Raw genomic sequence first — 22,643 nt, 5'->3', positions numbered from 1 at the left:
TATTGATTTTCTGTGTGCAAACTGATCACAAAGTTCACGCTTTATGACTGAACATTCACACACAGGCTGCTCTTGGCCAGAGCCAGGCGCAGAGCGCGGTACCTCATGTGCAGGATGCCGATGAGGGTGGCGGCGAGGTCGGAGGACATCCTGCCCATGATGCAGCAGCGGCTGAGGCAGGCGAGCAGGCTGGCGGGCAGGCAGGGCAGGAAGTACACGAGCTGCACCAGGCGCCGCTGCGCCTCGGCCGGCAGCAGCACCAGCGTGCCCTCGAGCGGATCTGCAGCACACAACGCACGGTCAGCACGCGCCCAGACACCCCGCCTGCACTGACCAACGACCTCAGCTACTGGCTGACATGAGGACATTATAACCAACATCAACGAGGGGGGAAAAAGGACAAAAAAAAAAAAGGCAGTACTAGCCTAGAACATAGGAGGCCGAGAGGGGAACCTTAGCTCTCTTTACAACTACCTGAAAGGAGGTTGCTGCCAGGTGAGGGTCAGTCAGCCTCTTCTTCCAGGTAACAAGTGACAGGATGAGAGGAAATGGTTTAAAGTTTTGCCAGGGGAGGTTTGGATTGGATATTAGAAAAATTCTTCACTAAAAGGATGGTCAGGCATTGGACTAGCTGTCCAGAGAAGTGATAGTATTACCATCCCTTGAAGTGTTCAAAACACAAGTGGCACTTGGGGACACGGTTTAGTGGTGGACTTGGCAGAGCAGGGATACTGCTTGGACTCTATGATCTTAGAGGTCTTTTTCAACCTAAATGATTCTGTGATTCTCTGACACACAAAAACTGAAGCTTCCAGTCTAACTAGTTGCTAACTTGAACTAAAGATCTCAAATCTTTATACTATCCTTTAGTAAATGGCACACATAGTTCATTTTAACCTTTATTATAGGGGACCAAACCAATCTGCAACCCTGCCCCTCACCCAGTCTTTACGTTCACCTAGGAAACAACAGGGTTTTCCACCTATAGCAACCTGCCAGCCAGGTGAGGGACAAAATTCCTTGTGCAGTAGTGTAAAAGTCTTACCGTATATTCGAGCAGCAGTCGCTTGTAAACTTTGCAACAATTCCTTGTTTGAACGAGAAGCAGCAGAATGAATGATATCAATGAGCTGATTGGAAAGCTCAGGGTTCCTCAAGCCAAGCAGAGCCAGTTGCTGAGGTAAGCCAGCCAACCAACGAGATAAAACTTTACTTCGACTTCTAAAGAAAGAGGGAAAAATCAGTTGGAGGGGGAAAAAAAAAGCAAAACAACAAAAAACCACAAAAATATCTGTTCCCATTCTTGATTAAGTTGCTTTTATTTCTCCTTTCTGGCTCAAACTGAAACAACTGTATGGACTAATTCTATCTTTCATAGGCTAAAATTTCTATGTCACTCAGGCTTTTCAAATCAAGTACCATTTATAAACCAACCAAAAGCATTTCATCAGCTTACTACCAAAGTGATGATCACAAGAAAAAAAACTGCCAAGCGTAAACCAAGAAGTTCAAAGTAGGTCTCTGAAGATGTCAACAAGAGTAGCATGATGATGATACAGATTATTTCGCTCTCAAAGACCTGTCAACCAAAACCTTTTCAAGGAAATTAAGTACCCATGACACGAGAGAAGGGCCTTGCAAAGAGATGAACTGTTCAACAGTGGGAAAAGCCTGGAGAACAGACAACTGAAGTGGGTGAGTTGGAGGTGGGCTCAGAGATCTCAAATCACTTGACATGGAAATAGTGGATGGGAATAAAACATTTGATTCATCTTCCCACAGATGGGAACAGATGCTAGTATCAAATGAAGCTAGAAGGAGCCAGGATTAAACAAGCAAAAGTAAGTTGGGTCTTGACATAGCTGAGCTTTGTCACTCCTTGCCAGAGGATGCTGCAGTTGCTCTTGATTTAGACTGGTCCAAGCAATTATGAGCAAAGCTCATGATACTGACATCCACTGAGTGATAAACACACAGAAGCTCTGCACACTGAGGAAGAAGAGGCCTCAAATGATTGGAAGCTTAGAGTATTATGTAAAAGTAATTCTTGTCTTCTTCCTATAGCATCTCACATAGGTCAGTGCTGAAGGCAGATTGTGAGGCTGAATAGCCTTTTCAGACCCTTACCAGTATATAAATGCATATGTGCACACACACACAGACTATATATGCATAAATACACACAATGACCACATGTATGTGTGCAGTGATTAGGTGAAGATAACCAAAGACAAGATAACCAAAACATCAAGATGAAACTTAATTCTGAACCGTGTAATAAATCAGTCAAGTTTTCTTTTTTCCACAAGGCAGCAAGCAACAGGCCAAAAGCTCTTACTTTATCCTTGAATCAGACATACCTAAAAATAAACTAATTCATTAAAAAGTTCTGGAAAAATGCTCCAATGTAAATTCTGTTTCTCTTAGACTATTTTTGAGACGCTTCTGAGAAAAAAAAAAAAAAGAAGAATGAGGAGAACAGTCAGAGGAGGGCTGAAGGAGCTATGACGTCAAACTGAATAGAACAACATGAATGTCATCCAGGAGCTACCGAACAGTCCACATTTTGAAGAAATTAAAAAAACCCCACTTGTTTCTAAAAGAAACAAATGGATCAGTGTAGTACACAAATATTGTGTTGTCTTCAAATGTCTTGTCAGACGTAAGTGTAATCATACTTTTTTGCAAAGAATTTTTGAGATTTCATTCTTATGTTACTAAAAATGTCACAGATCCATGTAGAAGACTAAGAGGAACAGCAGGAAAACTACTGCTATTTGTGATGCCTAAAGATAGAAAGTTAAAGCTTTCCAGATAGTCATATGATCACATGAAACTGAATGAGGTTCTCCAGACTTTCAGGTAAGTACAGAGAACAGTGGTTATATAACCTCAGGGAAACTAGTCAGTATGAAAAAGGTCTCTTTTTCGCTCTGTGTGAAAAGAGGATGAAAATGGGATATTCCCAAGCATTTTTTCCTTTTCTTCATATTCCCTACACTTTTTATAATGTTCAGAGCATAGCATTAGATTATTTCTGACTGTAGATCTAATTACATGTACTCAGGCATTACCACAACAGAAGATGTAACAAAGCAAAGGAGCTGTAGAAGGGAACAATTTTTCCAAAGCTTGACTACATTAGTGGATGCCAGGACTTCTGAGAGACCTGAGGTTTGATTTTTTTTAGTGGCAGAAACAGATCACGTCCCCCAGAAAGCCAACTGTGTCTCAGGCTGCATCAAAAGCAGCGTGGGCAGAAGGTCAAGGGAGAGGATTCTGCTCCTCTACCCTGCTCTGGTGAGACCCCACCTGGAGTGCTGCATCCAGCTCTGGGTCCCCAGAAATAAGAAGGACATCAACCTGTTGGAGCAAGCCCAAGGAGGCCATGAAGATCATCAGAGGTCTGGAGCACCTCTTCTATGAAGACAGGCTGAGAGAGCTGCTGCTGCTCAGCCTGGAGAACAGAAGGTCTCCCCAAAGCGTTAGAGCTACCTTACAGTACCTGAAGGGGACCTGCAGTTCCCAAACGAGCCAGGATTGATGCAGCCTGATTTGTGTTTAAGGTTTTTGCGGTGCTGGAACTAGATGACTTGACTGAAAAATACTTTCTGGAAAAGTTAAGATTTAGAGATAATCTGGACACATCTGATGAATGAAAAACTGTTGTAACACCATTACATAGAGAGAATAATCTCCTCTTACTACATTTGAAGAAAGTCAGATATCTAAGAGCTGCCCATGATCTAATAGACACCCCATGATGAACCAGGAGCCCAGAAGGACAGTTTCTCAAACCTAGTCTCTTTAGAGGCACACCCCTAAAACAACAGAATCTTTTTTTTGAATAAAGTAAGTCAGAGAGGCTACACAGCCACTATCAGAACACCAAAAGGCACTAAGTGCTCATGACCTCAGGCTGGAAAAAAAAAGCTCATGACCTCAGGCTGAAATAATGGAAATGCTCCATGGCTATAGCTTCACAACCTTGACACATCCACTGACTGCCACACAGCCAGTAACAATAAGCTTGTAGCAGTGTACTTCAAGCTAAAATTTACGTCATTAAGATCTATCTAGTACTTATGCTAAGACAGACAACTAAGCTGATACATCTTCATCTCACAGGGAACACAAACTAAGTTTCAGTGAGAAAATAAATTCAGAATTAAGTTTTATGACATCTATATATAAATTCAGTATTCTCACTCCTGATACCAATGTACTATTTTGAAATGAGAAAGAATAAGCCGCCCTTTTTTTTTTTACCTGATTCTTTGTGTTCTCAAATCTTCTTTTTGGTAAACTCTGCTAAAAAATTTCAAAAGCAATGTACGGACTGGAAAGAGTAGATTCCTTTGCTGGTATAGCATATATACTGCTTTTATCAAGGGTTCCGTTGCTACTGGAAAAAAAAAAAAAAGTAGTAATACTTCTTAATCTTCTGATTTTATACATGAACACACACACACACACACACAGAGCTACAATCTTTACCTTCAATTGTCTACATTGAATTCCACAAGGAAGTACCAAAATGTTTTAAAGTAACTACTGGACTAACTTCTAAACCATTGAAACAACCCTTTCTTGCGTGGCTTATGAAAGAGCCAGATAGAAGAATAGCAACAACATGCAAGTGAAAACTTCAGAACTTCCTGAAGACAAGACAGTGCACGGGTTGTGAGGTAGCTGAGAACAAATAAATTCCTGGTTTCCACAGCGTTCTTCCACTCCTTTCCCCCTCAGACCAATCTTTACTCTTTTACTTCTGCTCCCCAAAACCCCACTGTCACAGTGCCTTCAGTTCTCTGTGCTATCCCTTTCTCCCTGCCACACACACAAACCTCACCAGCTCTTCCTGTCTCTGAACCAGCTGGCTCCAAGTTACACTTGCTAATTAACCAGAAAATAAGTACCTCAAGAGGCTGCTGGCAAGACACTGCAAGGAGAATTGCTAACTCCCCTGCAACCTTTCCTTCTCTGAAGCTCTCATCAACCATGTGTTATCACCAGACTTAAAATAACGTAAGAAAGCTCTGTCACTGTGATGAAATTGGCTAAAACCAGCCAGCAAACACAGAACTTACTGTAACAGACTGAGAAACAGACCAAACATTTTCTTTGGAAACCAGACTAAAACACTGGATGGAAAAATTAACAAAGCATGGAAAAATACCTGAATTCAGAGAAGACAAGCCTGGAAAGAATAGGAAAGCATCTGAAAACTTAAGCAATACATGAAGGGTATGAGACTTTATTCAGTTTGTCTCAGAAGAGCTTGTGGTCCCAAGGAATTCAATCCAATTAAGGCATACTTAAGTAGCAGCAATCACTTCATTATCTTCATAAACCAAAGCTGAGAAACGTCTGTCTTTTCATCCAGGTACACAGATCAGTCTTAGTAAGTTACATGTACAAAACCAGATAAGGTATTGTGTTCCTCACGGGACAGAGCAGCTGCTTCTGCCCACAGAGACCAACAAGAATGCTCCATTCTAAAAATTATTCTGGATCCAATCAGGGCCCAGTCTTTGTCTGTAAAACTCTTACTCGACTTCAATATATGGGGATTCTTACTAAAAAGCACACTACAAAAATCACCTGAAATGGCATGGTCACATGCATGATGCAGGAGTCATTCAGAAGCTGAAATCTAACATTTTTCAACAGAAAAATAAAATCCATTCTAATATTCCATGTAACTAAGATATATATTATTACATTATTTTCAGTGCATCAGGAGCATAAACTTACTCAATTCACATATTCTTCAGGTGAAGATTCACCTCAGACAGCATTTTTTAATCAGAACGCTGGCTTATTCTTAATTGAATAACAATTAAATCTTAATCTAGTTTATAGCTAATTGACAAACTCAACTGAAAAAATATGAAAATAAATAAATATTCTAAGTAACTAGAATTCTCACTTACTTCCCAATAACTCTGTGGCATGTTAAGTAAAACAGGTCCTACTATATGAATTGCTCCATGTAAACAGGACAAGTTTAAAAATGAAAGCACTTTTAAAAGGTACTCTTAAAAAGTAATACTTTAAAAGGCCCACATTGTACAGATGTCTAAAATGCAGCTGAAGAACTCATTAGTTTTAAAATACTTCAGAGTTTTAACTGGCACATGTCAAGCCTCCTTCTGAAGTGAATGAGTGTGTTCTCTTTTGTTACATGAAGAAAATTTATCAAAAACACAACTAGCAGGCAAGCTGCTGTTGAAGTCATACCTGAGAAATCCAAGAAAGGAGCAGATCTCCTAATTACAGAGAAGTCCCAAGTTTGATCTTAAATAATGGAGATAAATCTTCAGACAACACAGATACAAGCTCTTCTAGATGTCCACAGAAAAAGGGGGACGTGCATGTCACCGGAGCATAAATTCCTACTCAAAACAGGCAATCCGGAAAAATTGATCCATGCTTGTGCAGCATAATGCACAAGAGGTTCACTATGGTTTTATTTTATCTCTTTTTCATTAGTTCTTTTGGTTTTGCTATGTAAATTTACCCTCTTTTGATTTCCACTGTGCTCCAATTTTGTCTTTTTTTTTTTTTTTTTAGGGCAATGACTCGCTTCTCACTTTCTAAAAAATACATACCCTTCCAGGCTTTAATCTCAATGTCAAATAGTACATACAAAAAAAATTAACTCTTGAATTTGTTTAAAACCTATCTTCTGCAGTACTATCTGAAACAATATGGAGTTCAAAACTTCTAGAGAAGCATCAAAAAAAAAAAAGATAAAATCAAGGAAGGAAAGTTTTTCTTCCATATAATCACATAATGGTTGAAGTGGGAATAAATGACTCTGAGGTCGTCTGCTCCAACACCCCTGCTGAAACAGGATCAGCTACATCTGGCCACTCACGACTGTGTCCAGATGGCTTCGGAGTATCTCCAAGGCTGGAAACTCCACTATCACTGTGGGCAACCCGTGCCACTGCTTGGTCACCCTAACAGTGAAAAGGGTGTTCCCGATGTTCAGACAGCATCTCCTGTGTTTCAGTTTGTGCCCACTGCTTGTTCTGTCACTGGACACCACCGCAAAGAGCCTGCCTGGCTCCCTCTTCTTCGCACCCTTCCTTCAGGTATTTATATACATTGATGAGATGCTTCCCAAATCTTCTCATCTCCAGACTGAACAATCCCAGTTCACTCAGCCTTTCCTCACAGGAGAGATGCTCCAGTGTCTTCATCATCTTCACAGCCTTTTGTTGGACTCTCACCAGTATGTCCATGTCTCTCTTGTACTGGGGAGCCCAAAACTGGAGACAGTACTCCAGGAGTGGCCACTCCAGTGCAGAGTAGAGGGGCAGGATCACCTCCCTCAACCTGCTGTCAACACTCCTAATGCAGCCCAGGACACCACTGGGCTTCTTTGCCATAAGGGGCCCATTGCTGGCTCTACCTGGACCCCTGGTCCTTTTCTGCCAAGCTGCTTCCACCTGGTCGTCCCTCAGCATGTACAGGTACATGGGCTTGTTTCTCTCCAGGTCCAGGGCTTTGCACTTCTCCTTGTTGAACCATCAGCCAATTTCTCCAGTATGACAAGGCTTTGTTTCCTCTACAGCTCGTAGATTAATTACGATCTGACATCTAGTCAGATTTTTAGTACTGATCAAGGATTATCTTGAAGAGATGAGATGAACCATCCACACAGATACAGCTTTATGAGGAAACCAACTCCACACTGAAACTTTACGGGATCAGCAAAAAAGATCCGTACTAATTATTTTTTCACAATTTCACTGTAACTTTTTAAAAGCTTATTTATTTTCTGGACTCTTGGGGAAAATTATTGCACTAAAATGGCTGCTTTGGGTAGAAAAACACAAGCCGTTACCCACTATTTGGTAAAAGTTTGGCAAAGTAAAAAAAAAAAAAAAATCAACATTTCATTACAAAGAAAGGCCTGAAGTATCTGATTTAACAGTTTAACTACTGTTTGGAAGCTACTTTTCTGAGTAGCAATTCCTCTGCTTTAGCTCAGGTAGTGTGACAGGCTCTGACTTTGGATTATTATTTGCATTCAACACAAAGCTAAATTTGAAGTGCAGATGAGTAGTTATTTCCTTTGTCACCAGGGACATGAGAATAGACAAATTCCCAATTAAAATGGATTTGGCAGGAAATACAACTAACTGTCAAATATATTTGAGGGACATTTAACATCTTTCCATTTTACAACTTTAACAACTGTATCTGTTGCTAAGGGCTTTTCTATAAACTATTTGGATGTGGAACTCATTTTTATCAGACTGGCAAAACATAAAAGACTGCTGCCACTTTTCGGTTTACTGAAAAAAGTCCTTTCTTGAAGTCCTACATCCAAGGTCTCATTTGGAATACAACCAAGCAGTACTTGAAATCAAAGAAAAAGGCAAGCTAAAATATTGTATGGTCCTGCAAGTCAAAACTGGAAATGTTTTCTCTTGGAAAAGGATTCAAATCAAACATTGGAAAATACTCAACAGCAGCTTCCATCAGAAGTATCTTGGCATTACATATCATCGCAGAACTAAAATGGTCATCTTACAGTACTCAGGAGAGTCTATCAGCTGTGTTAATGACTTTAAATAAATATTGGGATATTAAAGTATCATGCACCTCTACAGCCTAGTAATTACTTTTTCAATATAAAGCTCACCTTCCCATTTATAAGAGTATCTTAGGAAGTAAAACCAGAAAACGGATAAACAAATATATTCATACATTGCATATCAACAGTATGAATCTAACAGCCTTCCGAAAATGAAGTTCGCATTGCTGCATGCAGGGATATTACCAAGAAAATCGATTTACCTCTATAGCAAAATGCATTATGATGCAACAACTGAGAACGTCCAATACAGACCTGAAAACGCTAAAGTAACTCAAGCTTTGTCAGTGCATAGTTTTGCTTTTAAGAAACTTCTCATCTTACCCTTGTTTTGCTGTATTTGCATTAGTCTCCAAGTCACCCCAAGCAACCTGTTCACCTGCTTGCTATTCAACTTGCTGCCATCCTGAAGAGTATCTGTCACAAATTTCCTTATCATGTCCAGCCAACCAGAGTCTGTCTGAAGTGTGGAACTGCTTGCTAATGAAACCATTATGTCACACAAGGTTAAATTCAGTAAAAGATGGTCTACGTTGTTTGAGGATTTCATACAGTTCCTGTTGCTAAGGGAAGGGGAGGGGGAAAACAGAAAGATTTTAAAAAATTATTTTTGAAATAAAAATGGACACCAGCTGATACCTGTTGTACATGCATCTGTGTTCTACATAGACTGCAAAGGTGCAGAATGATTTCAGAACAGAGTTTAGCATGAATTTAGTCTCACATCTGGGAGCTGAGAAGGGAGACAACTTGCTACTGGCCTGTACCAAAACAGAATTGGTGCATCCGCTCTAACAGCTCAATAGTGAAGAAATGTGTGTCTGGCTTCTCCTGCTCCAGTACTGCTTTGCCATACAGGACAGCCACAGTGTGCCCCATCCCCCCTCCTGGCTGTGCTTACCCAGCCCTGTAGTACAACTAGAGAAGACTATATGGAGGTGAAAAGAATGTTTGAACTATGTTTTGATGTAATTCAACAGTCAGCTGAAGAAAACATGCAGAAATATGAAATAAGTCAGCCTAACACAATCACCATTTAGCAATATGCAAAATCCAGATCAAGAGCTGAATAAAATACTTTCATTTCCCTAAGGCAGCATTTCATTTTCTATTAGATGCTATTCAGACAGCTTCCTGTACAATACTTTCACAAAGAACAACTAAAACTTCTCAATTTGAAGCAATGTAACCTTCCTAGAAAGCCATCTCTGCAGATCTTCAAGCAATACGCAATAAAGTTTCCTTTTCCACCATTAAAAACTTAATATTTAATAAAGCACGACTCACATTGTCTCACTTCTCTTATGAAATTAAAAGCTGTTACATGACATTGATTTTATTCTTACCTTTTGCATGGATCTTTCTTTTTGTGTTTTACTGTATCTTGTAAAGAATAAGGAAAATGACGCATGAAGTGGTGCTTGAAATCAACAAGGTAATTCATTCGAAGCCATAGTTCCTGTTAAGGAAAGCAGATGATAGACAGAAAGCATGGAAGTAAATTAAATAAATCCAGACAACTATTTTCCAAAATTCATTATTGGAATCAATGAAAACCAGGAACTTTAACTTCTGTTTGCAAGTTGCTTATACATCTTTACTTTCAAGTGCTGTGCATAAAGGTTCAGAAAACAAGTCAGTAGCAAGATGCTGTAAGTTAAGGTTGAGCAACAACATGTAATCCTAACTGAACCACTGTATTTTTAGCACATATTTATGTGCATAGATGCAGTACTAAACTGACTTAAAGAGCTGAATTGAAAGTAATTTTACATCAATTTATCAGGGTTCTTAAAATCAGAGTGGACTCTGATTAACTTGCAATGACTGTCCTGAGTTTTCCATTAAAACATATTCCAATACTGCTTTCATCTTTCCCTATCATTAACGTACTTGTGGCTGAAAGCCCACTGACAAAACATTTTCCAGTAGGAAGACTATCCTTACAGAAAAATGATTCAGTATTTTAAAATAATTTCACTTTGTGGGTTAGCAGACCACAAAGTCACCATTCCACAAAGTGTCCAGCAAAATTCATCACTAAAAAAGAATGCATTGCTATCGGATTGATCAGGCAGAGCAATCTTTTTGATATTTGACTATTAAGAACAGAAAAAGGCCATTAAACTATTTCAAAGACCAACAGCTTTCCACTAAGCATATTCAGAGTGGTTTTCCACAGTGACTGTAATAACCACTTTGGCCTGTAAGCCCAAGGGCTATTAAGCAAGCAAAGCTTTCATTTTCAAACTGAGCTATTTGAGTGCATTTTGTATATAAAGGTAACTATAAAGACAAAACAAACCACTTATCTAAAATGAAATTTGCTCCACAAAAAAACAAGTTGTAGGAACCTCAGATTTTTTTTTCCCCCCACAAACAACTTAAGGTCATAATCCAATTGTGTGTATTCAAAACAGTTCATGTCTTGACAGAGGAGCATGTCTTTCATGTGACTAAAATACAGGCACCCTATGGCTAAGAGCAGCAGCTCTGCAGGATCCTTCACAAAAAGGCTAGGGACAGGAGGCTGCCACAGGTCAAGTGCCTGCTTTTTGCCCACTTCCAAGAGGGCCTCTAGAAAGATGAAGGAGGAAAAAGTGGAACAGTGTGTTTTGCTCAAAAATACTGAATCTCTCCCTCAAGGCTGGGTATGTTGGGTAACTTTGGTCTAATGTAATGATTCCACAAATGTTTTCCAATAATTACCCTATACTTTTCATTTAGCAAAGGGACCTACAGTCCTATACACAGGTTAAACCAAGAGCTATCAAGACATTCCTTCCAACTACTCTCAATAGCCGAAGTGGAAATTGAGTTTTTCCAATTCACCAGATTTTTGGAAAAGCAGCAAAAGTTACCAAAACCAGCACTTGAGTTGTCTAAGTTAAAAGATGGAGAAAATAACTTGGGCAAAAAAAACCCTTCAGAGGATACCTCCCAAAATCCTTATTGAGATTTTGAGTCAATGTCTTATGATCCGACCAATCATAACACAGCAACACAGACTGCACCAAGCAATTACAGGATCTCAGACCACCATTATCTTCTACCTTTCCAAAGATTTAGGGTTTGTTCATTTCCACCCACCCCCACAAAACTTTTCAACAAACAAAAACAAGAACAAACAATTCCATTCTGCACTTTGTTCCAATTTATTTTCTAGAGGTTATCTGGGAGACAAAATGCTCCTCTTCTGCAACATGGCTCAGTTCAAGAGATTCTCTTCTACAGTAAGAGGCAACAAAATCCAGACTCAAAATCTACTCAACACCTAGGCTTTTTCTCTCTTAATAAAAGTATCTTGCCTACTTCAAATCAGCAAACCACTAGTCTCTAATCAAAACAAAATGAACTCTCATCATTATGCCATGGATCATTTCTCCCTTACCATTTTGTATGTTTCATCATGTCGCTTTGTGAGTTTCCACAATAAATGTATTATGCTAAGCACTTGCTGCATAAGCTGCTGAGATTCTGATTCCAAAAGGTTTCCAAGAATGGGAGCTGATTGTGCAGGAGATGCTTCAATCCAGCACTCAATCAGTAATGGAATTATTATCTCAATAAAACCTTTTAAGTTTTCAGCCGAGGACAGGCCTTTTTCTGCACTGTCCATTACACTTGTCAGAGACCTAAACAACAAAAGCAAAAAACAAACAAAACAAAACAAAAAAAAGATAAAAAGATAAAGATCACACCTTTCAAAACAAGATTACAGTAATACCACTTTCCTGTTTTCTGAATAATGGGAACAATTACTTTTTTAACACGTTAAATGTTTGCTGGCTTTCCTGCTAGTTATCTCAGTATAGAAAAAAGGGAGTTCAAACCATCTACAACAAACCTGCTCCTAAGTTTCCCTGCAAGTTTGTGTGCTTCTCTAACAACTTCTTAAAACTTCAGTATTTCTTTCCCCATTGTTATATGTAAAGTCTATGAAGTGGAGAAATATTATATGCATTATCCTATCACCTTCAACCAACAGGAAGGAATTAATTATACTCAGCATAACAAAATAATAAAAGACCTTTAAAGCTCATTAAAGCAAAATAACGAAGCTGACTACAAGGTATTGTCAAATGCATAAGGTTTATTACAGTTAATAACCATTTCCAACTATAGTAAACACAATGGTTTTCATATTAAATGAGGAAAAAAATGTTTCTGTAAAAATATACCTTTGGTTTCCACCTGATGTTTGGCTATTATGCTCTGAAAAGCAACTAAACAGAAAATTATTAAAATTATCTGAAAACGAAGTTAAAGAAAATTTAAAATTAAGATATAAGTTAAATTAAAAGAACATCTGCCAGAAATCAAGAAAGCCAACTCTTTCCCCCCCACTCAAAAAACACTTTGTGTCTCAGAAGGGATTATCAGCAGATAGGACCCAACCCTGCTACAGGATAAGTTCAGGCAATTAAGGAATTTAGAGCCAAAAAAAAAAAAGAAAGCAACAACAGTTTCAATCGATCACTTGTGAAATTGTTTTCCATCATGATTTTGTTTCCTAATTCATAGCAGGAAATTCCTATTGTAATTCTAATTTCCTAAAATACATAAGATTACCACGCTGAACCTCCTGTTAAACTCCTTTCTATTTCAGTGATGATATCCAAGTCATTTTTCTTTATATATACACTCAAAATAGGAACTGAAAAACTATTCACTTTCCACAGATCTGCAGATGTTTTGTTCACAAATATTTTAATTTCATATTGGATTGAAGATGTAAAGCAGTTTTCCCTAGTCATTTCTAAGTTATCCAATTAGTTATATCCTTCTATGAAGCTGTATGTTGTTGCAATCATCTATAATACAAATAATGAGAGAACATTTTATTCTGCCATTTCTCTCTAGTTGATATCAGTGTATCAAGGAATTTACTAAACCAAAACAAATCCAGGCATTAACAACTTGTAAAAGGAGCAGGGAGAAGGAATAAAAAAGTGTGAGACAAATACAAGCTCTTTTTCAATGAAGGCAAGATGGGGGAGAGAATTTAGATCTCCAGCACAAAATAAAAGGGACAAGTGGAAACATAACTGATCATAAGAAAAAAAAATTGCTTTATCTTTAGTACTTACTACGATTATCAAACATCTTAAAATTTTACAAAGCTTAGGATTAATTGCAGCAAGAAACATATCCAGTAAATATAATTTGGTTTGTTTGTCCGTTTTGTTGCTTTATTTCCTTTCTGTGGTGCAGGCGCTGCAGTAGACAGCAGTTTCTTTCAGACTAAAAAGAGTTTAGGGTGAATGGTTCTATCTTAGACTTTTTAACTCTCAGTCATCTCAAATGCAGTAGACAAATCCCATCTTACAGTTACAACCACAATGAAGTCTAAAGCCTGTGGATACCAAGACTACAACCTCATTGAGAAAGTGAGGTTGTCCTGTAAATGCCATGCTGTGACACAATTACGCTCTCAGTTGAGAGTCTGAAATTTCAGTAATAGGCTGGAATTGTTCTGAAGTAGTAGTCTTTAATGATTTCTCTTTTTAAAAATACCTGATACTACAGCAGAACTCTGGAATTTCAGCAATCTACTTCTGGAACACAAAAATCTCCCAATTAAAAAGTGAATAGTGCATGAAACCTGAGAAGTTGGTAATTCACACTGGAGGATTCCTACAGAAGTATAACACACACACACAAACAACTATTTCAGTACTTTTCTGAAACAAGGAAAGGAAAAAGGAAGAACTCAGGCTGAAAGCATTTGGGTAAGAATACTTGGAATATATTTCATGTACCCCTGCAAAAGAAGCTCCTATCTCTCAAGATAAGATTCCTCCACATATTCAAGGTTAACAATGAAAGTGCTAAATAAAATCTAAGTGCCAGTAACAGATGATGACAAAGTATTATAGTAATCTGTCCAGCACTCATTTGATTAGTACACTATCCTTACCAATACATGTTCATTTAAACTGGGAAGGTTTGATGTCAATTACTCTGTCACATATCTGTTATCACTACTCTTGAGTGGTAAGGTGACTCTGCAAAGCGTATTACCTTTATATCAGTATGAAATACTATTGAAGGGAGCTGCAAGGTATTTGTGTAGCCCTTAAGCTGTCATTTTTCTTTAAAATGCCAGTATTTTTACACAGCAGGACCAAACAAACAAAAATTGAGTAAATATCTGCCATTTGACAGCAAGAAGACAACAGAAATTCAGCAAAGGGAAGTCAAGGAAGTGTAAAAGAAACAGAAAATAAGGAAACAACTTGCTGTTCTTTAAAACAAGAAAAGTTTTCGGAAGTTATTAAGTTTTTATGGCTCGCAGTTTAAGCCAGGTTACTTGTCCTCCTTTTCTGCACTGCCAATTGCAGCAAACATTCAGCACACCGAGTGAACTGCATTTTCCATTTCTATTTGATGCACGTATACATATTTATTGGCTATGCTTCATCTTCCATTTCAGTCTCTCAAGTCATCTTCGCTTTTCTCTGCAGCTTCATATTGTCCTCTCTCAGCAGGATCTGAAGCTCAACTGTTTCTCTTCCAGTCCAAAAAAAAAAAAAAATCAAAAAAAAAAAATCACATGCCTTGGTACCACCACATTTAAGTTGTGAAGGCTTTCTGTTTTTCCACACCTGAAATGAGTTTGATGCAAAAAAGCAGCATAGTCAGCACATAATGCAGAGAATACATTCTAACAATCTCCTAATACACCGCAATCTTTAATTTACACACAGTAGGAAGATCTAGCACACAACAGAAAAGAATGAAGTCTTAAGATTTGCATCACTGAATCATCTAGCATTCCAAGCTCAGAATCTATCCTTTTTATTAGGCACTAATACTGCAAACTGATTCAGAAAATCTCGTTCCATAATCACTAGGTTATCAGTGATGTGTCATCGCTGTCCAATGAACTTGCAAGATTAAATAGATACAGGAACTTAAAAAATTTAGAATACAATTATGCTATTTGGAAGCCTACTTGTTAAGGAACAAAGTTGAAACTTACTTGCAGTATTAGTGACAAGACCATCAATACACACACACTGAAAATAGTTACTTATGGTTTGGTCAACTCATTATCCACAGCTAGGACTTGACTATTTGTGACTTTAAACACACACACTGAGTATTGAACCTCTTATTACAACTAATTTCTGTCCTTGCAGTGGTGGCCATAGCAGAGGCCTGGGAATGCCTGTAAAAGGCAACAGATGGGATTGGAAATGCCAGAATTAAACACTTTTAGATTATTATGAAGTATTTCAGTGGCAAATACAAAAACCACTACCGCAACTCTTGACTATCGGAACTTCAAACACAGTCACTAAAACAAGCTGTACTGGCCCTTTGTGAAAAACGAATACACCAAAAATATGCACAAATGCAATGAAATGAGAACATTTTAGTACCTTCAGCAGATGATCCTTCCCTTTCTATTCTTCTGTTCTGCTGCCATCAGCTTGCTTTGCCAATCTTGCCTTGGATTCTAGCCATGTTTCCTTCTATTCTTCTGGCTCCTCCTCATGCTTGCAAACATCTTTTTGTAAGTATTTATAACCAGAAATACATCACGATGTTTCACCAAAACCTAGCTCCTCAGAAAAGTGGAATCCAATTCAGGTGATACCAGATGTAAAGTTTATTTTCCTAGACCTTGGATACAGTGCATCTTCAGCTATTACATGGCACAGTACATCATACTCTGCATATCACCCAGGGTGCAATACAAGCATTCTCTGATATACAGCGCTCCACAACTGCGTGCTTCTGACTGCAAAGATGAACTTGATAGAACTGTTCTGTGCTCAGCACTGAATCCTTCCCCTGCTTCAAGTCTAGTTGCCAGCTAAAATTTTACCTGCAGCAGACACTTGGTCATGACTGAACACTTAGGCTGACAACCACTTCTAGGAGAATACACTGCACATTTTACTTAGCTTAATATGCCTCCTATACCTACTACAGGTAATATGCTACCTACAAAGAGGAAGCCTAGGTGAGTAGGAATGGATGTCTGTCTCTCCCCGACAGAGATGGAAAACACCTGCCAATTCAGGTCAACACCTGTGGTATTCAAAGACACCACCTCTTCTTCTGCCCTTCATTCCTTCAAAGAGATAAGATGGACATAGCAATGGAGTAGGCAGTGAGTTTTATACCCTTTTTTGCCACTGACTTCCTAGATGAATTTGGTACACCTGCTTTATTACCTCTTATTCAGTCTTCTCCAGCAGTAAAACAAGGATTGTGGTTTCTCTTCAAACCACCTTGGTATCTACAGAGAACAGAGCTGTGTAACAGCTAAACTGCTTCCATTTTTAAAGTCACCATTCCAGGTCTCCTGGCAGCAGACATGCAACATCCACAGTAAAGCATATGAGGATGCCAACATTCAAAAAGTACCATAAAGTGAGGTGGGAGGTTCCCCTCTAGTGGGTGAATCAGAGAGGAGGAAGAGAAATAAAAACAGTTGTTTATTTCTCCCTTAACTTCAGCTCACATCTGTTTAGAGTACTACCAAAACCCACACAAACCTTCCTGTGACTAAGCACACTACACTTCCTTTCATATTCATCAGCATGTCTCAGCGGAGACATCTTTCATCCACAGTGAATATACAAACTGGTGAAGTGATTGAAGTATCTAGAATTGGAAACGCAGCAGATCTTCATACCACCAGACACATCTCATCCTGCTGTCCTTTTTAAAAGGAGCTATAGTCAAAGATAACAGACTCCTAAGTTTATGACAGACTCTTGAAGGTAAAAGCACAAAATTTCAGTAAAATTCATTATCACAAACAAGCTTACATTTCATGTAAAGAAATTTGCCTACTTGCTCCTAGGTCTGTTTGATATCCTGTAAGAGACTACAAGCTGTCAGTCTGCATTCCAAAAACATCCCAATAGAGCTGGTAATCCAAAATTATTATTAATAGCATAAAATAAAGCTTTTATAATGGAAAAGTTCATGATATACACATAACACAGTTACCTGCTGAGTATTTCTGTATTTTCAAGCCTCTGCAGTAAGACATTACACTAAGTGTCCTAAAATATGGCTAAGGGACAATCCCACAATAAAAAATTAAATTGTGATCACGCAGTTGATATTAATTCCCAAACTAGTTAACATTTTCTCACCTCAGTCTAAATGATGAGTTGATCTTTGGTCGTAAGCCACCACTTTCAAACAGTTGTATATGTTGTTGATTATTTGCATGGAGCTTCCAACTAATACATATTGGGTTCCTCACAGAATGAGAGTTGTCCTTCTGCTCTTGAAGCCCTTCATCCTCTGTATCACTGGATCCATCTACCACTGCTTGGAGAAACTTCTTGAGCCTGGTAAGTACATTCAACCTCCACTGCTGAGAAGTTACTCTGCGATTTGGGTTAACAGAGAGCATCCAGGAAAGTTTGTCCCTGCTTTTCAGTCTTTTTGAGAGTTGCTGGTGAGAAATAAGCTCTACAAAATTCTTCAACAATATAATGCTGCGGTCTGTAAGAAGAGCTGGGTATGCTTCCAATAAAACGTCCAAGACTTTCAATGAATCTTCCTGAATTCCCTCACTGATATGAGTCATGGCACTAGAGAGATGGGCACTTACCAAAGGGAAAAATGGAGCAATCTGTTCCGGTCTTATTTTTGAAGCCAAGAACTGCAGCAGGTGAACAGCTGCTCCTCTGACACCGGAATCTTTGTCTGTAAACACGGCTGCCACCTCACTTATTATACTTGAAAGGTGTGCGTCAATTACAAAGGGATACTGAGACAGGAGTTCTTTGAGTCCAAGAAGTGCATTATGCTTAACCCCAGGACTATAGTGATGCATCTGTGAGAGCAGATCCTATAAGGAAACAAACATATACACTTGCTATTGTTATTAATTTAAGCTGTTCAAATTTCCCCCCCCGCCTATTTTCTGCACATTTTCCTTAAACGCTTAAAAATACAGAATCTATTTCTACAACGTACTGCTGTTCATAACAGCAAAATGTGTTTAGAACAAACATGGTATTAGTTCATAGCACAACAATGAACAAATAATCAGAATTCAGTGATAGGAAAAACAAGATGTAATGACTTGTCCTTGGGTCTTGTTCTTAAGTTTATGCACAACCCTACTGACTCAACAGAGGGATGACCAAAGGCAAGTCCTGTCACTCTTGCTCTCAAAAGCAGAAATACGAAACCGCAGCCTGAACAACCTTCTTCAGTTTAAGCAGAGAGCTGCAAGAGACACAAAATGACACAAAGGAAGGAAAACAAATCCACCCCCCAAAGAAATACAAGATTCTTTTAAAATGGGGCTGCATTCAGATATCCTGCTGCATTTACTTTTTTTTAAATGCAGGGGTTTTTGCAGTTTTTTTCCTAAATTGCAGTAAACCTACATAGAAGGCAAGTAATTTTCTGTCATTTCAGAATGTAACATCCCAGCATACCTTTATGTTAAGTTTTCATTTCAGAATGTAACATCCCAGCATACCTTTATGTTAAGTTTTCTATTTTGCGTAGGAAGCACTCCATCTTCTTTAAGCTGCTCAGGAATTTGTATGGCCTTTGTTTTGAAGGTAGTATCAGTTGCATTCTCTAGTTTAGGCTTTTTTTTCCCAACTTTTAACTTCACTTTCTGGAAATCCTCCTGGCGTTTCCTTTTTTTAGTCATTCTGCTTCTCTGCAAAAAGATAATTTAATTTGATTAAATACACAACAAAAGCAGTTTTTCCACCAAAGAGCAGCAACTTCCTAACAACGGCTACTGTTTTTATTCTTTTGTCTATGCATAAAGGAGTGTTCACTCCTGAGACAAGATGCTAGACTAAACAGACATGCAGGCTGATTCCATGCAACTGTTCTGGTGTCCAGAAAATGTTCTGCTGCTCCTTTGGCCATCTTTGCTCTGAGAACTACTTTATTAAAAAGCATGCCGATATCTGCGTCTGCCACTGCTTTATCAAGAGTTAAGTTGCTGATTTGGTTTTGTTTTAAAAAGTTCCTGCCAACAAAGCAACTTTTTACATAATTGACTCTTGTCAAGCCAAGGAGCTCAGCAAACTGTTCCCTTTCAATTGCACATCGCTTATCAAGTTCATCAGTAACAGCACACAGCCTGCACATGTACAATCATAGGTTTAAACAAGCCTTCACCAGTAAAAGGACACAAAAAACCTACGAAAACTTTCACTACACACTGAACAAACCAGCCTGCGCATTTAAAAATAATTAGAAGTGAGTGGGAGAGAAGAGGTCAAATGGGCAAATATAGAGTAAAAAGAATGGAAAACAAAGACACATTTAATAATATAAGTATTAATAAATAAGGTATCTGAGTCACTACACTTGTAAGTTGTACAGACATGCTGGAATAGAAGTACAATAACCAAAACAAATTAAAACCCCCAAAGTTTCTAAATGGGCTTTTGGTTTTGTTCTGTTTTGATACTGAAGTACTCTTACGTCTATCAGGTTAAAAAAAAAAAAAATCATCACACTGAAAAGGCCCAACAAACACTACACCATAGATTCCTTAATTTAATCCTCTCAAAAAAACCCAAACAAACCACCCTCTCCCCACAAAAAAACCTGAATTAAAAAAAACCCCAACAACACAGCTGACTAAACCCAGAAGTTTCTAAATAACCTATTCAAACAATGATTCTCTTCTGGTGGATGTGATCATCATTCCTACAGCTGATTTTCCCAATGGACCTCAAGCTGAAATTTGTGCCGTACTAGAGTATTTAATATAGTTGATATTCCATATCAACAGGAAAATCATTAAAGAATATTTTAAAACGAACTCATTTCCTATTATTTTAAAACAATTTAAACAACTGATTACACACACATTTGACTACAACTTAATTTCTGCTTTTCACACACTAGCTTAAAAAACTATATGCAAGACCACTTTAACTGCAGTACAAATTTGGCATAAGTAACCTATCAGTTCAAAAGGCTTTTAAAAAGCTTGGAGTCTGGTGCCAAAATAAAAAGGTCCTTTAGTGTCCAACTATAACAACCATGCCTTTATAAACGTTTGATTTTTACCATATGTATCTTTTAGGAAAGAATTACAAGAATTTCACTACTTGATACATAGAAATAGCTAGAAGCTTTTGACGTAAAAGTTATTTCCACTAACAAGGCTTACTTTTACAAGAGTAGATGTTTGGCTCCCAATTAACATTAAAAACTTCACAATACAGGTGTGCACACACCTGAACAGAGTCAATTACGTTCTTTCAAAGAAGGAGGCCTGTAAAATATCCTTTCTCCTATTAAAAGCAGTGCATTTTACCTCACAGTAAATGTTCTGGAAATGACTGGTAATCTAAGCTTATCCATTTCCAATTCTTATGTACCACATTAGATCAAAAGATAAAATCCTTACCAAACCGAAGTCATGTAAACACCACAGTGGCTACACAGTAAGACATCAGACAAAACTGTAAACAGCTGCTGAAATTATTTAACTATTTTAATGAAACTTCTTGCTAGAACAACTGCCTTTTGACACAAACTGCATCTTATGAGGAGAGATTGTGGGAGCTGGGCCTGTTTAGTCTGGAGAAGGCTGAAAGGGAATGTCATTAATGCATTTAAATTTCTCGAGGATGGTGCCAGACTATTTTCAGTGGTGCCCAGTGACAGGCTGAGGAGTAATGGCCATACACTAAAACACAAGAAGTTCCACCTCAGTATGAACAAGAAATTCTTTACTTTGAAGGTATCAGAGCACTGTAACAGGCTGCCCAGGGAAGTCTCCGGAGACAATCCAACCGCCATGGATGTATTCCTATGTCACCTGCTCTAGGTGATGCTGCCTTGGTAGGGGGGCCTGGACTAAATGATGTCCAGAGGGCCCTTCCAAACCCAACTAATCTATGATTCCGTGTATTTTCCCCTGGCCCTCCTCCAACAGGACTGAGCTAAGTGCACCTAAAAGTTTAAGCACTAACACGGTTTTTACAACTCAAAACATCAAAACAACCTTAAATCGATGCAGGATTCCTTTAACATAAAGCAGCATACAGCGCTTTTCAGACACCACTTTAGATGTCACTCAGCCACCCTCACCTCAGGCTCAGTGAAAATATTCAGTTACAGGTTAGCCTCGATGATCCTGGAGGTCTTTTCAAACCAAAAGATTCTCGTTTTACTCCCTCGCAGCTCTCAGGCGGCATTCTCAGGGAAACTCATTACCTTGCTCCGTCAGGAAAATCCTGAGAAACCCGAAAGCAAGGCACACGCCCTAACTAACTCCGCCGATCTGATAAAGATTTCCCCCCGGGCGAGCTCTCTCCCCGCACAGGACAGCGATACTTACGGGCGATCACCTCCGCGCGGCTCCCGCGCCGGCAGCGCATCCCCCGCCGCCGCCACCTGGACCGCACCGCACCGCCCGACCCCGCGCCGCGCACGCCGTACCCGAGAGCCGGAGCGGCCGCTCCTCCCGCGGGTCTAGGCCGTCACGCTGCCTTCCTCCCCGTCCCGGGACATCCTTCGGCTCGTTCTCCGAGCGCCGCTTCCCTCCGCCCCGCTCCAGTCGCTCTACGAGGCTTTTAAATAAAGGCGCGTCAGTGCCGGCGCGGCGCCGGGGAGGCCGCGAGTTCGGCCCCCGGGAGCCCCCGCGGCGGCGGGCGAGGCAGGAGCGGCGGCGGAGAGAAGCCGCCGGGGGAGGTGGGGCAGGGGCGGCGGCGCGCGGCGGAGCCGATGCCGCCGCTTTCCGCGGGAGCGGCGCCCGGCCCGCGCCGCGGCGGCTCCCGCTTTTCCCGCCGCCTCCCTGGCGCAGGAACGTGAGGGGAGGGCGGGTCGCACAAAAGGCGGGCGGCCCTTGGCGCAGGGGCAGGGCGAGCGCGGCGGCCCCCGCGAGCAGAGACGGACCGATAGGGACCGCGCCGGGATCGGGATCCTGATCCTCCTCCTCTTCCACCTCCTCCTCCTCCTCCTCCCGCGCGCGGCCGCTCGCTCACTCACCAACCACGCGCGCGGCAGCGCCAGCCCCGCTTCCGCCCCCGCCGAGCGCCTGCCCGGAAGCGGC

General features: G+C 39.8%; 1 protein-coding gene across 5 annotated transcripts in view; it reads right to left on the bottom strand.

The window, feature by feature from the left end:
• Positions 1-22,643, bottom strand: part of TEX10 (testis expressed 10) — a 55,739-nt gene extending 33,096 nt beyond the window's left edge. The window contains exons 1-10 of one of the 5 annotated variants that reach the window (XM_042048945.1): positions 22,580-22,643; positions 21,930-22,161; positions 19,086-19,274; positions 17,737-18,443; positions 12,006-12,249; positions 9,961-10,073; positions 8,939-9,177; positions 4,270-4,405; positions 1,046-1,221; positions 103-280 (exon numbers count right to left, since the gene is read on the bottom strand). In XM_042048945.1, the coding sequence (XP_041904879.1) occupies positions 103-280; positions 1,046-1,221; positions 4,270-4,405; positions 8,939-9,177; positions 9,961-10,073; positions 12,006-12,249; positions 17,737-18,443; positions 19,086-19,265 (1,973 nt within the window). In that variant the 5' untranslated portion in view covers positions 19,266-19,274; positions 21,930-22,161; positions 22,580-22,643. Of the gene's footprint in view, positions 1-102; positions 281-1,045; positions 1,222-4,269; positions 4,406-8,938; positions 9,178-9,960; positions 10,074-12,005; positions 12,250-17,736; positions 18,444-19,085; positions 19,275-21,679; positions 21,819-21,929; positions 22,162-22,486; positions 22,505-22,579 lie in introns of those variants that run through there. The other 4 variants (XM_042048944.1, XM_042048948.1, XM_042048946.1 and 1 more) reach the window with 4 other exon arrangements.

Source organism: Corvus kubaryi, unplaced genomic scaffold, assembly GCF_017639235.1.
Source record: "Corvus kubaryi isolate FWS band 111438036 unplaced genomic scaffold, C.kubaryi_AGA036_p1.0 68, whole genome shotgun sequence".
In the NCBI taxonomy this organism is placed as follows: domain Eukaryota; kingdom Metazoa; phylum Chordata; class Aves; order Passeriformes; family Corvidae; genus Corvus; species Corvus kubaryi.
The sequence above is the reverse complement of the archived record's forward strand: the minus strand, read 5'-3'. Positions and strand labels throughout refer to the sequence as shown.